We start from the raw sequence: 17227 nt of genomic DNA, 5'->3' as shown, positions 1-17227 counted from the left end.
TTCGGTGAGAAAAATGTCAAAACCTTTTTTTATTTCATTTGAAAAAATGACACGGCAGATGACGTGTCCAGTGAACTTATGGGTAATGCTAGTTCAGACTAATCTGGTGGGCACAGCTAGTGAGGTATGTGCAGCGCTGTCAGACGAGGAATCCAGACATTATCAAGATGTCAAATTGGCTATTTTGATTCGTTATGGATTGGTACTAGAAGCATATAGACAGAAATTCGGAAAAATAAAGACGGAACCAGGTCAGACTTATATTGAGTTTGAAAGAATTAACCACAGTCATTTTGATAGGTGGGTTATGGCCTTAAAAATGGATAAGACCTGTGAGGCTTGAAGGAAGATTAATCAGCTGGAGAAGTTAAAAGACTCACTTCCAGAGATAGGAAAAAGTCATGTGAATGAATAGAAAGTTCAAGAAGTGAGAAGCGCGCAGAAATGGCAGGTAACTATGCATTGTGGCATGTGATGCAATTTAGCTTCTGGCAAGAATTTCATCCTGTGAGGGATAGAAATTGGGAGAAGGGAAGATCACACATTACACAGCGAACAGTAGCTCATAATAGTTTACCACAGGTGAAGAAAGGAGCCCAAGGGGGTTGAAAGGTGGTGAAAGGCCTCAGGTGCTCTCACTATAAGGGAGTGGAACACATAATATTACAGTGCCGATGGTTTAAGAAGGGCACAGGGAAAAAGTTGTTTTCACTGCAGTTAGCTGGGACACACCATGCTGGGCGTTAAAGGAAGACATTTTGGCGAAAGATGCGGTAGAAGAGGCTAAGCCAGTGGCATTTGTAAAACTGGTAAAGGAAACCCCAAGTGCAGCCGAGGAGCTGCAGGACATTGCACAGCCTCGGCAAGGGCTGGGTATGGAGGCAGTGCCTGATCTCTCTAAAGAATTCGCCTCTGTAGGTAAAGTTTACTCAGAAAGAACAGGGGGAGAAGGATAAGAAATTATAATTTTGTGAGATAAGGGATCTGCTCACTCTCTATTAGTTGGGAAGTGAGGCGCCGGAAAAGCACATCAGATCAGGCAGCGTCCGAACAGCAGGACAATCGAATATCAGGCAGAAACCCATCGTCCGGAACGTGGTGGGGGGACAAGGGGGCTGGAAGATAAATACGAGAGTAGTAGCTGGGCTGGTGGGAGGGTCACTGGGAAGGCAATAAGAAGATGTAGGTGGGAGTGACAGTGATATGTCGGAGGGGAGGGTGGAATCGATAGGTGGAAAGGAAGATGGACAGTTAGGGCAGTTCAAGAGGGCTATGCTAGGTTGAACAGTTGGATCTAGGAGAGGTTGGTGGAGGGGAGATTTGGAATTTGGTGAAGTCAACGTTGATGCTGTACAGTTTGAGGGTTCCAGCTGTCCTACACCGATAGGTGTCCTGTCACCCTCCTCTCCGACCTATCACCATCACAATGCACCTGCATCTACTAATTGCCTTCCAAGCTCCCTTTCACCCAGCTCCACCCCCCACCCTCCCATTTATTTCTCAACCTCCTTCACCCTCCCTTACGCCCAATTTTCCTAATGAAGGATTGATGCCTGAAACGTCAACGCTCCTGCCCCTCGGATGCTGCCGACATGATGGGCTTTTCCAGCCCCACACTTTTCAACTCTGATCTCCAGCATCTGCCGCCCTCACTTTCTCTCACCCTCTAATAGTAAGAGTTGAAAGGTTTTTTTTTTCATTCTTTCTGGCATTATAATCAAGAACGTGATAACTTGTGGAATGGGGACAGAAATTAAGCATTCCCTTGTGTAACATCAGGATGGAGTGCCAAATCAAGTTTGGGGAAGTAACAGTGACAGTGAGTAACAGAGTGTCAGTTCTAGGAATAGAACTTGTTCTTGGGAACGATTTAGCAGGAAGCAAGTTGGGAGGGACACCTCTTGTGGTGGAGAAGACAAAGGAAGATGACGGAATTGGTGAGTTAAAGGAAAATTACCCAGGATATTTTCCAGACTGTGTAGTAACAAGATCCCACTGTCATAAGTTACAGCAGGAAGAAGAAATGAACTCAAAAGACAAATGAGTTGATGCTCAGTGAACTGACACCCTGTTTGATGTAACGGTGCAGGAAAAACCTGAACAGGCAGAGGATCAGGCAGAGCTGTTTAGTCCAGAAAGTCTAATGGACTTACAACAGATATATACACACACATTCACACACACATATACATGCACACACACAGAAAAGGAATCAGAATATATTGTTGAACGTTATTAACTTAAACATAGAATCATAAAATTAAAATGGAGACCCCGATAGGTTACTGCAGAAGGGAAATGGGCCGAAGTGCACGAGATTGTGTTAGCAGTAATGTACAGTGTTACAGGTCGCACATAAACTCTCTGCAGGCGGTCACCTAGGTGTACAGAAGACTCAGGCTAAGGTACAGAAGCATTTCTAATGGCCTGGAATGCACAAGGACGCGGTTCATTTTTGTTGTACGTGACATACAGACCAAATGGTCGGTAAGTCACAGGCAGTACTAAAACCAGCACCTTTGTTGCCAATTCTTGCATTCGAGAAACCCTTCATGTGGGTTATGATTAATTGTGTAGCTCCCCTCTCTAAAGTAAAAGTGGAAACCAATATTTGCTGACCATAATGGATGCGTCTACCAGATTTCCAGAGGCAATTCCATTATTGGAGTGTTAAGGCAAAAATGAAGGTGGAGGGATTGGTAGCTTTCTTTACTCGCTGTGGACTGCCCAGAGAGATTCAGTCAGACCAAGGGTCTCATTTTATTGCTCAGCTGTTTGAGGAAGTCATGGATATCTTAGGCATACAGCACTTCAAATCAAGTGCGTCCCATCCTGAATCCCAGGTAGCCTTGGAAAGTTAGCATCAGACACTGAGGACCATGTTAACAGCGTACTGTCAGGATTACCCGAATGGTTGGGATAAAGGTGCCCCATTAAATTGTTTGCAATTAGAGATGCCCCAAATAAATCTACTCACTTTACTTCCTTTGATTTAATATTCGTACATGAAGTGAGAGGTCCTTAGAAACTAATTAAATATAAATTGACAGGACCAAAGTCGGAGATCTCACACTTGGATTATGTATCAGAGGTGAGAGAGAGATTAGACCGAGTAGGTGAGTTAGTTAAACAGCACATGAAGAGGGCACAGTGTAGAGTGACGCAGGTGGCAGATAAAAACTCTGAAACTTTGACGATTTCCCGTGGGGATGACGTATTAGTTTCGCCACCAGTGGTAAGAAAACCATTCAAAGCCAGGCCCCTTTCAAATTAAAAAAAAGTGTGAAGTCAGTTAAACTTCCTGGTAAAGATACCGGAGATGACAAAAAAACTTTGTCGAGTATTTCATCTGGATGAATAATGCACCAGCCACATTTAACACTCAAGAATAGAGGGGTGGCCATATGAACAAATTGTGCAACTTATCTGTATGATGTAGTGATCTTCAGCAAGTGATTAAAAGCTCACATGTTACAGTTGGCAGAGCATGTTGAACGATTACAAGAAGCAAACTTGGTAATAAACAGAAAGAAAATGGAATTCGCGAAGGCGGAGGTGATGTTCTTGGGACATTATATTCGACATGGAAGGTTGACCCCATGGAGCACAAAAACGAAGGGCTTTGAGGAATTTCCACGATCATCCTCGAAGAACGAGGTGCTTTGATTTTTGGAACTGAGTGGATTCTATCGGAAGTTTGTTCAAAACTTCAGCAGCGTCTTGGCAACACTGATGGATTTACTGAAGAAGAACACAGAATTGTGGTGGACAGAACAATGCCAGGAGGTATTTGAGAATTTTAAAGCAGGTTTAATCACTACACCAGTTTTAGCTGCACCAAATATTCTGAAACCCTTTGAAAATTGTGTTTGATGCTCGGGATATAGGGGTCAGAGATGTTTTGATATGGAAAAAGGTGATGGAATTGAATGGCTAATTGGCTACTTGTCGAAAAAACTCAATATCCAACAGAGAAAAAAAATAGAAAATCTCCATTATTGAACAAGAATTATTATGTTGCACACTGGCCTGACGATATTTTAATGTGTATATGACAAACAAATTGTCGGAGATGGTTGTGGACAACGACAAATCTCTCGCATTTTTTGGAATATTTAAAGACCAGAATATGAGACTATTTCATTGGAGTCTTACCTTACCAACTTTAAACTTACAAAGTGTTCATGCTGTGTCTCCTATAATGTGATAGCAGATATGTATTCGCGGATTTAAAGGAAAAAGTGTAGATAAGATTTGACTTATTCCAGTGTTGTATTGGTTTGCAGAATTAATATGAATGATATAACTGAGATTAACACTTTGGTATTTCATAAAATTGGGATTAAGAGTTAGAGGAAAACAAATGTTGACATCTTTTCATTCAGCTAGTTCATTTTATTTTCTGAAGCGGGGAGATGTTATGAAGACAAAAACATATATGGACACTTTAAAACAGATCGAGTTTTACTGAGTAGAAATTAAAGCCACAGATGCCAGCTGAAGGTCACACTGTTCCACATGTCACCATTAGCTGAGAAATGGATTCCTGAGTTTTGGTTGCTGTTTTGACAGCCATACAAATGTAACCAAAGAGTTTAAATAACACTCAGGATACCAGAAGCCAACAGAATTTGAATATTATTGTTTGGACGCCTGGAAAGCAATCAAATTATGAGAATTATTATATCATGGGGAGTATATAAACCCAGCATTTTGAACACTAGAGAGAGCTACTGCCATCCAACAGTAGAGCAACTGCTGTAGAGCAGGAGTGCTAACTGACCATCTCAAACACACTCTATCAAAGACGCATGTTCATGCAAACCTCTTTGCAATAAAAAAAATGAACCAAGGAGATCAGCAGCTGAAAGAGTGAATACAGCGGGGAAGATAGAGACTGTATGGTCTTGAGATTGTAATGTTTAATATGTGGGTTGTTGGAACAACATACTTTTTACAGAGTTCGAGTCAGATAGTAAGTAGCTAAGAAAAGAGGGGCTTGTATTTGTGAATAGCTGTTGTTTAGTGTTCACTAATAAAGTTAAGAAATAAACTTGTTAATCTTTGTTTAAATAGTGGAATGTGGGAGATCTGTGTCGCTCATATTTTAACAGATTACGAGGTGAGGCGAGCTTTTCTGGGTGTTTGGTTAAATTAACAGAAGGGTTCGACTCCACCTTGTAAATGTCCATCCACGCTAACCCCATTTCCCTCCACCACAACTCCTATACTCAATGCTCTGACTGATTAAGGCAAATGTGTTAAATGTGTTCTGTACTGCACTGTCTGCATTCAACTTCACTTTCAAGGAACAATGTACCTGCAGCCTTATGTCCATTTGTTTCACAACACGCCCCAGGCCCTTACCATTAAGTGTATAATTTCTGCTCAGAAGCCTCCAGTCTGAAAAAGATCCCTCTTCCTTCAAGCCAATTGTGATGAGCTTCTTCTGTATCCCATGTGACCGAACCTTACTAATCTGCCTACCAATCGGAATGTTATGAACACCTTGCTGAGGTCCATATAGACAATATCTACCAAACTGCTTTCATCAATCTTCTTTGTCACCTCTTCATAAAACTCAATCAAATTAATGACATTAATGAGATCAGTCCTTGCCTTCCCAAACGTATGTAAATGCTATCCCACAGAATCCCTTCGAACAACTCACCCACCACTGACATCAGGCTCACCGGTCTATAGTTCCCCGGCTTTTTGGGTCACTGTTTCCTTTTCTAGTCCCACTCCCCCACTGCTCACAACAAATGTTAAATGTAACCAGGTCGGTGATATGGCCGATGATATCGGTCTCAGACTGGGTCAGGGTCAGTTTTAGGAACAAGTCAGGCTAGTTTCTGTAATCTGCTAAAACAACACGTTTACGATCCAGAGCAATGTTACTCCAACTATGATGGAAAGATGGATGGCAAACTGTTTGCGTATTGCAAATAAAGACTCGATATTTCCCATTCTAAAAACACTGACACACACAAACACACACACACACAAATCTGTGCAATTTCACGTTGAAAGAACCTTATCCAAATATTAGTGTAACTCATGACAAAAGGAAAAATTGCGAGATTGTCCAAAATGTGATTCTGCTTCTGAAGATATTCTACTCACACAGCTGCTAGCAATGGGATTTTATCCTGGGAGAGTTGGATTTGGCTGAATTCCCTTTGCATTAGGCTGGCAGGAGGTTCCAGGTTAGCACAGTGGCTCAGTAGTTCGCACTGTTCCATTACAGCATCAGGGTCATGAGTTCAATTCCAGCTTCGGGTGACTATCTGCGTGGAGTTTGGATCTTCCCGCCTTGTCTGCGTGAGCTTCTGATGGGTGCTCCCGTTTCCTGCCACAGCCCAAAGCTGTATAATTCAAGTGGATTGGTCAAATAGTCCATCGTGTTCCGCGATTTCTACTTTAGGTGCACTAGTCAGTGGTAACTGTAAGGGCATGGGAAGGTTACTCTTTGGAAAGTTGGTATGTACTTGTTGGGCCGAAGGGCTTGTTTCCACACTGCTGAGATTCTATAAAAATAAGAATGGTAACAATAACAGTAGAGTTTTGTTTTAGCTCGTACACGTTACTGTGATGAGGAATAATGAAGGAGAGAGAGTGCAATAGGCCGTTTCTTCTCGGGCAGGTGACATTTTCTCCCTCTCTGAGTTGAATCACACAATAATGTCATTCTCTCCCAAACTGGACCATGTGAGGTCTCCTTGTACATTGTCCAAACTATGTCTCCATCACATTCCCTGTTCCATGTCGGTGCATCATTGCTGCTGTCATACACAGAGCCATACCCTGAGCAGAAAATGGTCTCGGTCAATTTGAGGATATGTTTATATGGCCCTGCGTCATTAAAAAATAAAATGTTTAATGTATTCAGAATACATAGAACATAGAACAGTCCAGCACAGAACAGGCCCATCAGCCCATGATGTTGTTCCGGCCACTGATCCTCATGTAAGCACCCTTAAATGTCTGTGACCATATGCATATCCAGCAGTCTCTGAAATGTCCCCAATGACCTCGCTTCCACAACTGCTGCTGGCAACGCATTCCATGCTCTCACAACTCTCTGGGTAAAGAACCTGCCTCTGACATCCCCTCTATACTTTCCTCCAACCAGCTTAAAACTATGACCCTTCGTGTTAGCCATTTCTGCTCCGGGAAATAGTCTCTGGCTATCAACACTATCTATCTCTCTCATAATCTTGAATATCTCAATTAGGTCCCCTCTCCTCCTCCTTTTCTCCAATGAAAAAAGTCCGAATTCAGTCAACCTCTCCTCATAAGATAAGCCCTCCAGTCCAGGCAGCATCCTGGTAAACCTCCTCTGAACCCTCTCCAAAGCATCCACATCTTTCCTATAATAGGGTGACTAGAACTGGACACAGTATTCCAAGTGCGGTCTAACCAAAGTTTTAAAGAGCTGCAACAAGATCTCACGGCTCTTAAACTCAATTCCCGTGTTAATGAAAGCCAAAACACCATATACTTTCTGAACAACCCTGTCCACTTTGGTGGCCATTTTAAGGGATCTATGTACCTGCACCCCAAGATCCCTCTGTTCCTCCACACTGCCAAAAATCCTATCCTGAATCCTGTACTCAGCTTTCAAATTCGACCTTCCAAAATGCATCACATCGCATTTATCCAGGTTGAACTCCATCTGCCACCTCTCAACCCATCTCTGCATCCTGTCAATGTCCCGCTGCAGCCTACAACAGCCCTCTACATTGTCAACGACACCTCCAACCTTCGTGTCATCTGCAAACTTGCTGACCCATCCTTCAATGCCCTCATCCAAGTCATTAAAAAAATTACAAACAGTAGAGGCCCAAGGACAGAGCCCTGTGGAACATCACTCACCACAGACTTCCAGGCAGAATATTTTCCTTCCGCTACCACTTGCTGTCTTCTGCTGGCCAGCCAATCCTGTATCCAAACAGGTAACACAGATACCGGTGTTAAAATGAATGTTTTATTTTAACAAATACAGAAATTGCTGGAAAAGCTCGGCAGGTCTGTCAGCATCCAGATGACTTTTACATGATGGAGTTGTACCAGCCTCCACCACTTCCTCTGGCAGCTCAGTCCATACACGCACCACCCTTTATGTGAAAAGGTGCCCCTTAGGTCTCTTCAAAATCTTTCCCCTCTCACTTTCCACCAATGTCCTCTAGTTTTGGACGCCCCTAACCTGGGGAAAAACCTTGACTACAAACCCTATCCATGACCGTTCTGATTTTATAAACCTTTACTGCTGTGAAATGTGACTTCAATCAACAAGAATGGCTGTACTTCCAATAATCCTGGGCCGAAATGCTGAAATGCAACACCGACACCTGTTCTTTCTCCATCAAGTCACAATTATAAAACCACTTTAATCGGTTTGTTCAGATATATTAGGTGACACTTCTTTGGGATTTACACCTAGACCTTTGTGCCCAGAGGTAGGGACACGAACACCACTCGGCAATACCCATAAAGCTGTAACAGTATTCTACATAGAACATAGAACATAGAAAGATACAGCGCAGTACAGGCCCTTCGGCCCTCGATGTTGCGCCGACCGAATCCTACCTAACCTACACTAGCCCAATAACTTCCAAATGCCTATCCAATGCCCGCTTAAATGACCATAAAGAAGGAGAGTTCACCACTGCTACTGGCAGGGCATTCCATGAACTCACAACCCGCTGTGTAAAGAATCTACCCCTAACATCTGTCCTATACCTACCACCCCTTAATTTAAAGCTGTGTCCCCTAGTAACACCTGACTCCATTAGCGGTAAAAGGTTCTCAGTGTCGACCCTATCTAAACCCCTAATCATCTTATACACCTCTATCAAATCTCCCCTAAACCTTTCTTCTCCAATGAGAACAGCCCCAAGTGCCTCAGCCTTTCCTCATAAGATTTTCCTACCATTCCAGGCAACATCCTGGTAAACCTCCTCTGCACTCGTTCCAATGCCTCCACATCCTTCCTATAGTATGGCGACCAAAACTGCACACAATACTCCAGATGAGGCCGCACCAGAGTCTTATACAGTTGCAACATGACCTCAGGACTCCGGAACTCAATTCCTCTACCAATAAAGCCCAGTACACCATATGCCTTCCTCACAGCACTATTTACCTGGGTGGCGACTTTCAGAGATCTGTGTACATGGACACCAAGATCCCTCTGCTCATCCACACTACCAAGTAGCCTACCATTAGCCCAGTAATCCATCTTCTTGTTACTCCTACCAAAGTGAATCACTTCACACTTAGCTACATTGAATTCCATTTGCCACATTTCTGCCCAGCTCTGCAACTTATCTATATCCCGCCGTAACCTACCACTTCCTTCCTCACTATCCACAACTCCACCGACTTTTGTGACATCCGCAAACTTGCTTACCCAGCTTTCAAGCCCTTCCTCTAGATCATTTATAAAGATAACAAAAAGCAATGGTCCCAAAACAGATCCTTGTGGTACACCGCTAGTAACTGCACTCCAAGATGAACATAGTCCATCAACTACTACCCTCTGTCTCCTTCCAGCCAGCCAATTTCTAATCCAAACCTCTAATGTATCCTCAATGCCATACCTCCGTAGTTTTAGCATTAGCCTACCATGGGGAACCTTATCGAACGCCTTACTAAAATCCATATACACAACATCTACTGCTTTACCCTCGTCCACTTCCTTAGTCACCTTCTCAAAGAACTCAATAAGGTTTGTGAGGCACGACCTGCCCTTCACAAAACCATGCTGGCTATCCTTGATCACGTTATTCCTATCCAGATGTTCATAAATCTTATCCCTTACCATTCTCTCTAAGACTGCCCACCACTGAAGTCAGACTCACTGGCCTATAGTTACTAGGGCTATCCCTACTCCCTTTCTTGAACAAGGGGACCACATTCGCTATCCTCCAGTCCTCTGGTACTATTCCCGTTGACAATGACGACATAAAAATCCAGGCCAATGGCTCTGCTATCTCTTCCCTAGCTTCCCATAGGATCCTAGGGTAAATGCCATCAGGCCCAGGAGACTTATCTATTTTCATCCTCTCCAATATTCCCAGAACCTCTTCCCTGCATATTTCCAGGCCATCCATTCTAATCATTTGTGACTCCATATTCACATCAGCAACAGTGTCCTGTTCCTGAGTGAATACTGATGAAAAGTATTGATTTAGTGTCTCTCCAATCTCCTCCGCCTCCACACACAACTTCCCACTACTATCCTTGACTGGACCGATACCTACCCTAGTCATCCTTTTATTCCTGACATACCTATAGAAAGCCTTTGGGTTTTCCCTAATCCTACCAGCTAAAGACTTTTCATGTCCCCTTCTCGCTTCTCTTAGCTCTCTCTTTAGATCCTTCCTGGCTACCTTATAACTCTCTATCGCCCCAACTGAACCTTCACGCCTCATCTTTACATATGCCGCCTTCTTCCCTTTCACAAGGGATTCCAATTCCTTACCAAACCACGGCTGCCTCACAAGGCCCTTTACACCATGCCTGACTGGTACATACTTATCGAGGACGCGTAGTAGCTGCTCCTTGAACAATCCCCACATCTCATTAGTGTTCTTCTCTTGAAGCCTGTTTTACCAATCCACACATCCTAAGTCATGCCTCACTGCATCATAATTTCCCTGCCCCCAGCTATAACTCTTGCCCTGCGGCGCACACTTATCCCTCTCCATCACTAAAGTAAAAGTCACCGAGTTGTGGTCACTGTCCCCGAAGTGCTCACCTACCTCCAAAGTCTAACACCTGGCCTGGTTCATTACCTAGAACCAAATCCAGTATAGCCTCACCTCTTGTTGGCCTGTCTACATATTGTGTCAGGAAACCCTCCTGCACACATTGGACAAACACCGACCCATCTAATGAACTCGAGCTATAGCTCTCCCAGTCAATATCTGGGAAGTTAAAGTCCCCCATAACAACCACCCTGCTACCCTCACTCTTTTCCTGAATCATCCTCGCAATATTATCCTCTACTTCTCTAGGACTATTAGGAGGCCTGTAGAAAACACCTAACAGGGTGACCTCACCTTTCCTATTTCTAACCTCAGCCCAAACTACTTCAGATGGCAAGTCCTCTTCCATCGTCCATTCCACTGCTGTAATACTATCTTTGACAAGTAATGCCACACCTCCTCCTTTTTTACCCCCATGTCTGATCCTACTAAAACATTTGAACCCTGGAACCTGCAACAGCCATTCTTGTCCCTGTTCTACCCACGTCTCTGTAATGGCCACAACATCGAAGTCCCAGGTACCAACCCACGCTGCAAGTTCACCTACCTTATTTCTTATACTTCTGGCATTGAAGTATACACACTTCAATCCACCCTTCTGTTTACAGGCACCCTCCTTCGAGATCGCTGCATTATTCATAACCTCCCTACACTCAAGGTCCTGTACCCTAAAGCTACAGTCCAGGTTCCCATGCCCCGGTGGAGTTAGTTTAAACCCTCCCAAAGAGCACTAGCAAACCTCCCCCCAAGGATACTGGTGCCCCTCAGGTTCAGGTGTAGACCATCCTTTTTATAGAGGTCCCACCTTCCCCAGAAAGAACCCCAGTTGTCCAGAAACCGGAATCCCTCCCTCCTGCACCATCCCTGTAGCCACACATTTAACTGCTCTCTCTCCCTATTCCTCGACTCTCTATCACGTGGTACGGGTAACAAACCAGAGACTACAACTCTGTTTGTTCTAACTCTGAGCTTCCAACCTAGCTCCCTGAAAGCCTGCCTGACATCCTCACCCCTCTTCCTACCTATATCGTTGGTGCCAATGTGGACCACGATCTGGGGCTGCTCCCCCTCCCGCTTAAGGACCCGGAAAACACGAGCAGCGACATCACGTACCCTTGCACCTGGGAGGCAACATACCAAACGTGAGTCACTGTCGCCCCCACAAAACCGTCTGTCTGTACCCCTCACTATCGAGTCCCCAAGAACTATCGCTCTACCTTTCTCCACCCTTCCCTTCTGAGCAACGGGGCCAGGCTCCGTGCCAGAGGCCTGAACCTCGGTTGCTTGCCCCTGGTAAGTCATCCCCCCCACAAGTATCCAAAACGGTATACTTGTTCTTGAGGGGAATGACCGCAGGGGGTCCCTGCACTGGCTTCCTCCTCCCACTCCCCCTCACTGTCACCCATCTATCTTGAACTTTCGGAGTAACTACTTCCCTAAAGCTCTGATCTATGACCCTCTCTGCCTCCCGAATGATCCGCAGTTCATCCAAATCCAGCTCCAGTTCCCTAACACGGGCTTGGAGGAGCTGGAGATGGGTGCACTTCTTGCAAGAGTACTCAGCAGGGACGCTAATGGCTTCCCTCACCTCATTCTCCTGTATGTTTGTCCATCAGCCTGTTCTGTCATACTGTGACATACCTCTGCAACAGGCAGGACTTCAATCCAGGCCTTCTCGTCCAGAGCTAGGAACACTACGACACAAGTTCAGGAATTGGAATCAAACCCAGAGCTCTGGCTCAGAGACACGGACACTGCCCACTATACTACCATACCCAGATTTTGGGTCATATTTTAGTGCCCTCTTCCAGCTCAGTGTGGATTGATTATAATCAGGTTACTATTACTGAATTACAAACAACACTTTGTATTATTAAACAAATGCAAGATATTTGTCTCAACTGTAGGATATTGAGTGTACTTGCTGAATATTGAAATTAACTATGAACATCTTTAATCGCTATTATCTGTAGTCTGCAATATTAGGGAAAGAAATCCCGCAGAAACACTCTGCCCAATGAAGGGTCTCAAATAGATGTTTATTACTGAACACCAGAGGCGAAGGAAGGGATTAATTTCTGACCCCAAAACACCGATCAATCTTACCCACTCTAACGTGTGTCTGCCCTCTTCCTAAAACCATGAAATGATACCAGGCCGCTGATTACTGTCCAGCCTCTCCTCCCAAACGACTGTGTCTGCAATCTGTCCCTCCTCCCTCTAACCACACAAGGCAACCCAAGCTCAGGGTCTTTGTGAAAATCAAGGCCAGAGTGTGCAGGCCTTCTGGAGAGGGGTGGACATTTTAAAATTGAAGGGGGGGGGAGATGGCAGTCATATCACACACTGGGCTGAGGGGTGGCAGATGGAGGATAGTCTGGATTAATGCCAGGCATTGGATTTGGTAAATCAAACAAGAACAGGGCCTATACAATTAAAAGTAGGGTCTTTTGGTGGTGTTGTAGTACAGAGACCTAGGCCGTCATGTTTAATTCTTTAAAATTTGCATCTGATATAGAAAGTTGCTAAGAAAGTGTTTAACACACTTGTCTTCATAGGTCAGACCTTTGAGTATCGGAATTGGGACGTCATATTGAGGTTGTACAGGACATTGGTGAGACCTCTCCTGGAATACTGTGTCCAGTCTGGACATCCTGCCCGCTCATTCCATAGCCACACCACCCTCTGGGTGAAAAAGCTGCCCCTTACGTCACTTTTAAATGTTACTCTCTCACCTTAAGCCTATGTCCTCTAGTTTGGTCTCCCCCGTACCCTTAGCAAATACCTTGACTATTCTCTTTGATATTATTGACCTTGATATTATTAAGCTGGAGAGGGTTCAGAAGAGTTTAACCTGGATGTTGCTGGAAATGGAGGGATTGAGCTATAAGGAGAGGCTGAATAGGCTGGGACTTTTTTCACTGGAGAGTATGAGGTGGAGGGGTAACTTTGCAGAGGTTTATAAAATGATGAGGGGTACAGATAAGCTAAAGGGCTGATGTCTTTTCCCGAGAGTTGGGGATTCAAAACTGAGGAATATTTTGAGGCGTGAGGAAAAAGATTTACAAAAGTCAGGAGAGGTAATTATTTCAGACAGAAGCTGGCGTGTGTGTGGAATTAACTTCTAGAGGAACTGGTGAAAATAGGGACAGTTACAATGTTTAAAGGACATTTAGATCAGTACATGGATAAGACATCAGTTTGGATGGTGCTGTGAGCAGCTGCCCTCTCCCTCCCCCTCTCTGAATGAATCCCTGTTGGTTTTCACCCTCTCCCAATGCCTGTGCAGTGGCGTGTGGAGGCCAGCAGAGGGTGGCATTGCATCACTTTCAGCACCACAGAGACTGCCAGACCTGCCCCACACAGAGACACAAACAGACACACACAGCAATTGTTAGGACACGGCGTGAAGCTCATCTGGTAAGTTAAACTAAACTAAACATAAAGAAATGCTCAAGTTACCTTGTAAACTGTTGAAATATGAGTGATAGAGAACTCCCAAATTCCAGTGTTTAAACAAAAAATATCAATGTATTTTTTTAACTCTGAAAGTGAACATTTTACATCAACTATTCACAACTCTGGGACCCTCTTTCTCCTCACTGCTTATTACCATACTCCAACTCTACAGCAATATACTGTTTCAATAAGACACTTATTAAAATTACATAAACGTAATTTCAAAACCACACAGCAGCTGTTGTTTCATCTGACCTCACACCAATCTCCCTTTTTCCCATCTTTCCTGGGAAGTATGGCTCATGTTACAGGATGCTATCGAAGTGTCGACATTTTAGCATTCTGACACCTGGGAACACATCCTTCCATGACACCGTCTCTCAGTCTCCCCCTCTCTGTCTATACCCCAAACCCCTCCCATGTGGTGATATTTAAACTGATACCCCTGCCATCTCTCTCTGGCAGTGATGTTCACACCCACAGCACCCCCTTTTATTGGCACAGTGGGGATATGGAGCTGGAAATGGGTGGGAGCTGCACATCCTGTCACTTCCAGCATGGGCTGCAAGTTTCCCCTCACTGGGCAGGGATCTAACAGTGTTACTGGGTAATGCACTGGGGTGGGGTACACAGCCCTACATGCTGGGAGGGTAACTGCTCCTGGGTTACAGATCAATGCACTGGGGTGGTGCACACAGCCCTACATGCTGGGAGGGTAACTGCTCCTGGGTTACAGATCAATGCACTGGGGTGGGGTACACAGTCCTACATGATGGGAGGGTAACTGCTCCTGGGTTACAGATCAATGCACTGGGGTGGGGTACACAGTCCTACATGCTGGGAGGGTAACTGCTCCTGGGTTACAGATCAATGCACTGGGGTGGGGTACACAGCCCTACATGCTGGGAGGGTAACTGCTCCTGGGTTACAGATCAATGCACTGGGGTGGTGTACACAGCCCTACATGCTGGGAGGGTAACTGCTCCTGGGTTACAGATGAATTCACGGGTGATCACTGCACAGGTCTCGGTGCTGGTCAGGTATGTAGCCTGTGCACAGTACATCATGGTGGTGGGGTGGGTAGGGGTGAAAGGTGATGGACAGGTCACGGAGTTTCCCGGAAGTTTCTGTCTCTGACATTCTATAACTGCCATTCCCCGGAACGTTCTGTGCCCGACATTCTATAACTGCCATTCCCCGGAACGTTCTGTCCCCGACATTCTATAACTGACATTCCCCGGAACGTTCTGTCCCTGACATTCTATAACTGACATTCCCCGGAACGTTCTGTCCCTGACGTTGTTTGTTTGTGAACGGCCGGACGTCAGTGAATTGAACAAACGATAAGATCCCGAGGGAAGAGATCCCGTTCCAGGGAGAAGGAGACACTGTTCCGAAGGCCCCTCAGGCAGTTAAAGGGTGGAATACGTTTTCCCTGGGTTTACATTTCTCCACGACACAGGATCGACCACAATTTAGACCAAAATATACGAAATTCCCAGACTCCGTTTGTCTTCAGGAAACTGGGAGAGAATCCTTCAGGACAGCAACGTTCCCACCCTCCGTATTAGGAACTGGGAAGGAGTGACCTGTGTCTGCTCTCGAGTGATCGAGTGTGTGGGAATGTTCTAGAAACCATCTGTCCTTATGGATGTGTCTCTGTGTGTTTGGGGAGGGAGGGTTTCTTGTGGTTTATGTCACATTTTTGTCAGTAATTCCGACCTTCCCATTTGTTATTCCAGCTCCAATTATTTTAATAAATCCCTGAATACAGGGACACATTTGAAAATCTCACTGGGTCCCCGATCAAACGGGTCCCTTTGCCTCCAGGCTGATGGATAATGGGTTTGTTTTCCTTCCTCACAGTTAACGTAGTGACCATCTACGTCCTGCTTTATAAAGATTGTGGATTGTCTCCATGTGTCAGACGTTACCTGGGGGCCATGGCAGCGGCGGATCTCCTGGTCATTATCCTCGACCTGATCCTGAGACACATTCCCATTGTTTATCCGGAACAGTTTTATTTCCTGAGGTACTCCGTCCCCGTGTGTAATATCCACGCCGTCCTGCTTTATGCAGCCACTGACTGCTCTGTCTGGTTCACCGTCACTTTCACCTTTGATCGGTTTGTGGCCATTTGTTGCCAGAAGCTGAAAAGTAAATATTGCAGTGAGAAAACGGCGGCTGTGGTTCTGGGAGCAGTGACTGTGCTGAGCTGTTTAAAGAACATTTCCTGGTATTTTATGCTCACGGCTCGGTATTTCCTGGGGAACGCCCCCTGGTTTTGTGATGTAACAGTCGCTGTTCGATTCTCCAGTGTCTGGGTCACAATCGAGTTCCTCCACCACATTCTAACCCCGGGTGTCCCATTTCTCCTGATTCTGCTGCTCAATGTTCTCACCGTCAGACACATTTTAGTGACCAGCAGAGCCCGCAGGAGACTCCGCGCTCACACCAATGGGGACGCTCAGTCTGACACTGAAATGAGAAACCGAAAAAAATCCATCATTTTACTGTTTGTGATCTCGGCCAATTTCATCCTGTTATGGTCAATGTTAATGCTGTATTCTATATGGAAACGGATGTGGGTGATTGGGTATAAGTCTGTGTATCTCCATGGCTTTGTGCAGGAATTGGGCTTCATGCTGCAGCTCCTCAGTTGCTGCACAAACACCGCGATTTATGCCGTGACCCAGACTAAGTTCAGGCAGCAGCTGAAGAATGTGCTGAAATATCCCTTCACCCAAATCCATCCATCCATCAAATTCCCTCATTAATCACACCATCCGGGATTTTCTCATTTCAGTTCAGTGTTTCAGCGATGGAGCAGCCTGTCGCTATGGTAACAGACTGAGGGGAGCGCTGGTTTGTCCATCCTTATCCCACAGGGGGTTACAGGGAAACATTTCAATGTTTCTCACAACTCAGGGGCCAGTGAGAAAAGGCACCATCCCACTGACTGTATCCATCACTTCCATTTGTAACCAATAAAA

General features: G+C 45.1%; 1 protein-coding gene across 4 annotated transcripts in view; it reads right to left on the bottom strand.

Annotated features, from left to right (window-relative positions):
• The window catches only part of LOC132812780 (uncharacterized), a 36529-nt gene extending 19827 nt beyond the window's left edge, over nt 1-16702 (bottom strand). Inside the window, exons 1-4 of one of the 4 annotated variants that reach the window (XM_060823009.1) lie at nt 16486-16702; nt 16169-16384; nt 7879-7944; nt 5605-6530 (exon numbers count right to left, since the gene is read on the bottom strand). In XM_060823009.1, the coding sequence (XP_060678992.1) occupies nt 6378-6530; nt 7879-7944; nt 16169-16384; nt 16486-16647 (597 nt within the window). In that variant the 5' untranslated portion in view covers nt 16648-16702 and the 3' untranslated portion in view covers nt 5605-6377. The other 3 variants (XM_060823011.1, XM_060823010.1, XM_060823008.1) reach the window with 3 other exon arrangements.
• Nucleotides 16703-17227: the final 525 nt, after the last annotated feature.

The sequence above is a fragment of the Hemiscyllium ocellatum genome, unplaced genomic scaffold (assembly GCF_020745735.1).
Source record: "Hemiscyllium ocellatum isolate sHemOce1 unplaced genomic scaffold, sHemOce1.pat.X.cur. scaffold_2992_pat_ctg1, whole genome shotgun sequence".
Classification (NCBI taxonomy): Eukaryota; Metazoa; Chordata; class Chondrichthyes; order Orectolobiformes; family Hemiscylliidae; genus Hemiscyllium; species Hemiscyllium ocellatum.
Note: the sequence above shows the minus strand (reverse complement) of the source record. Positions and strands in the feature narration are given on the sequence as shown.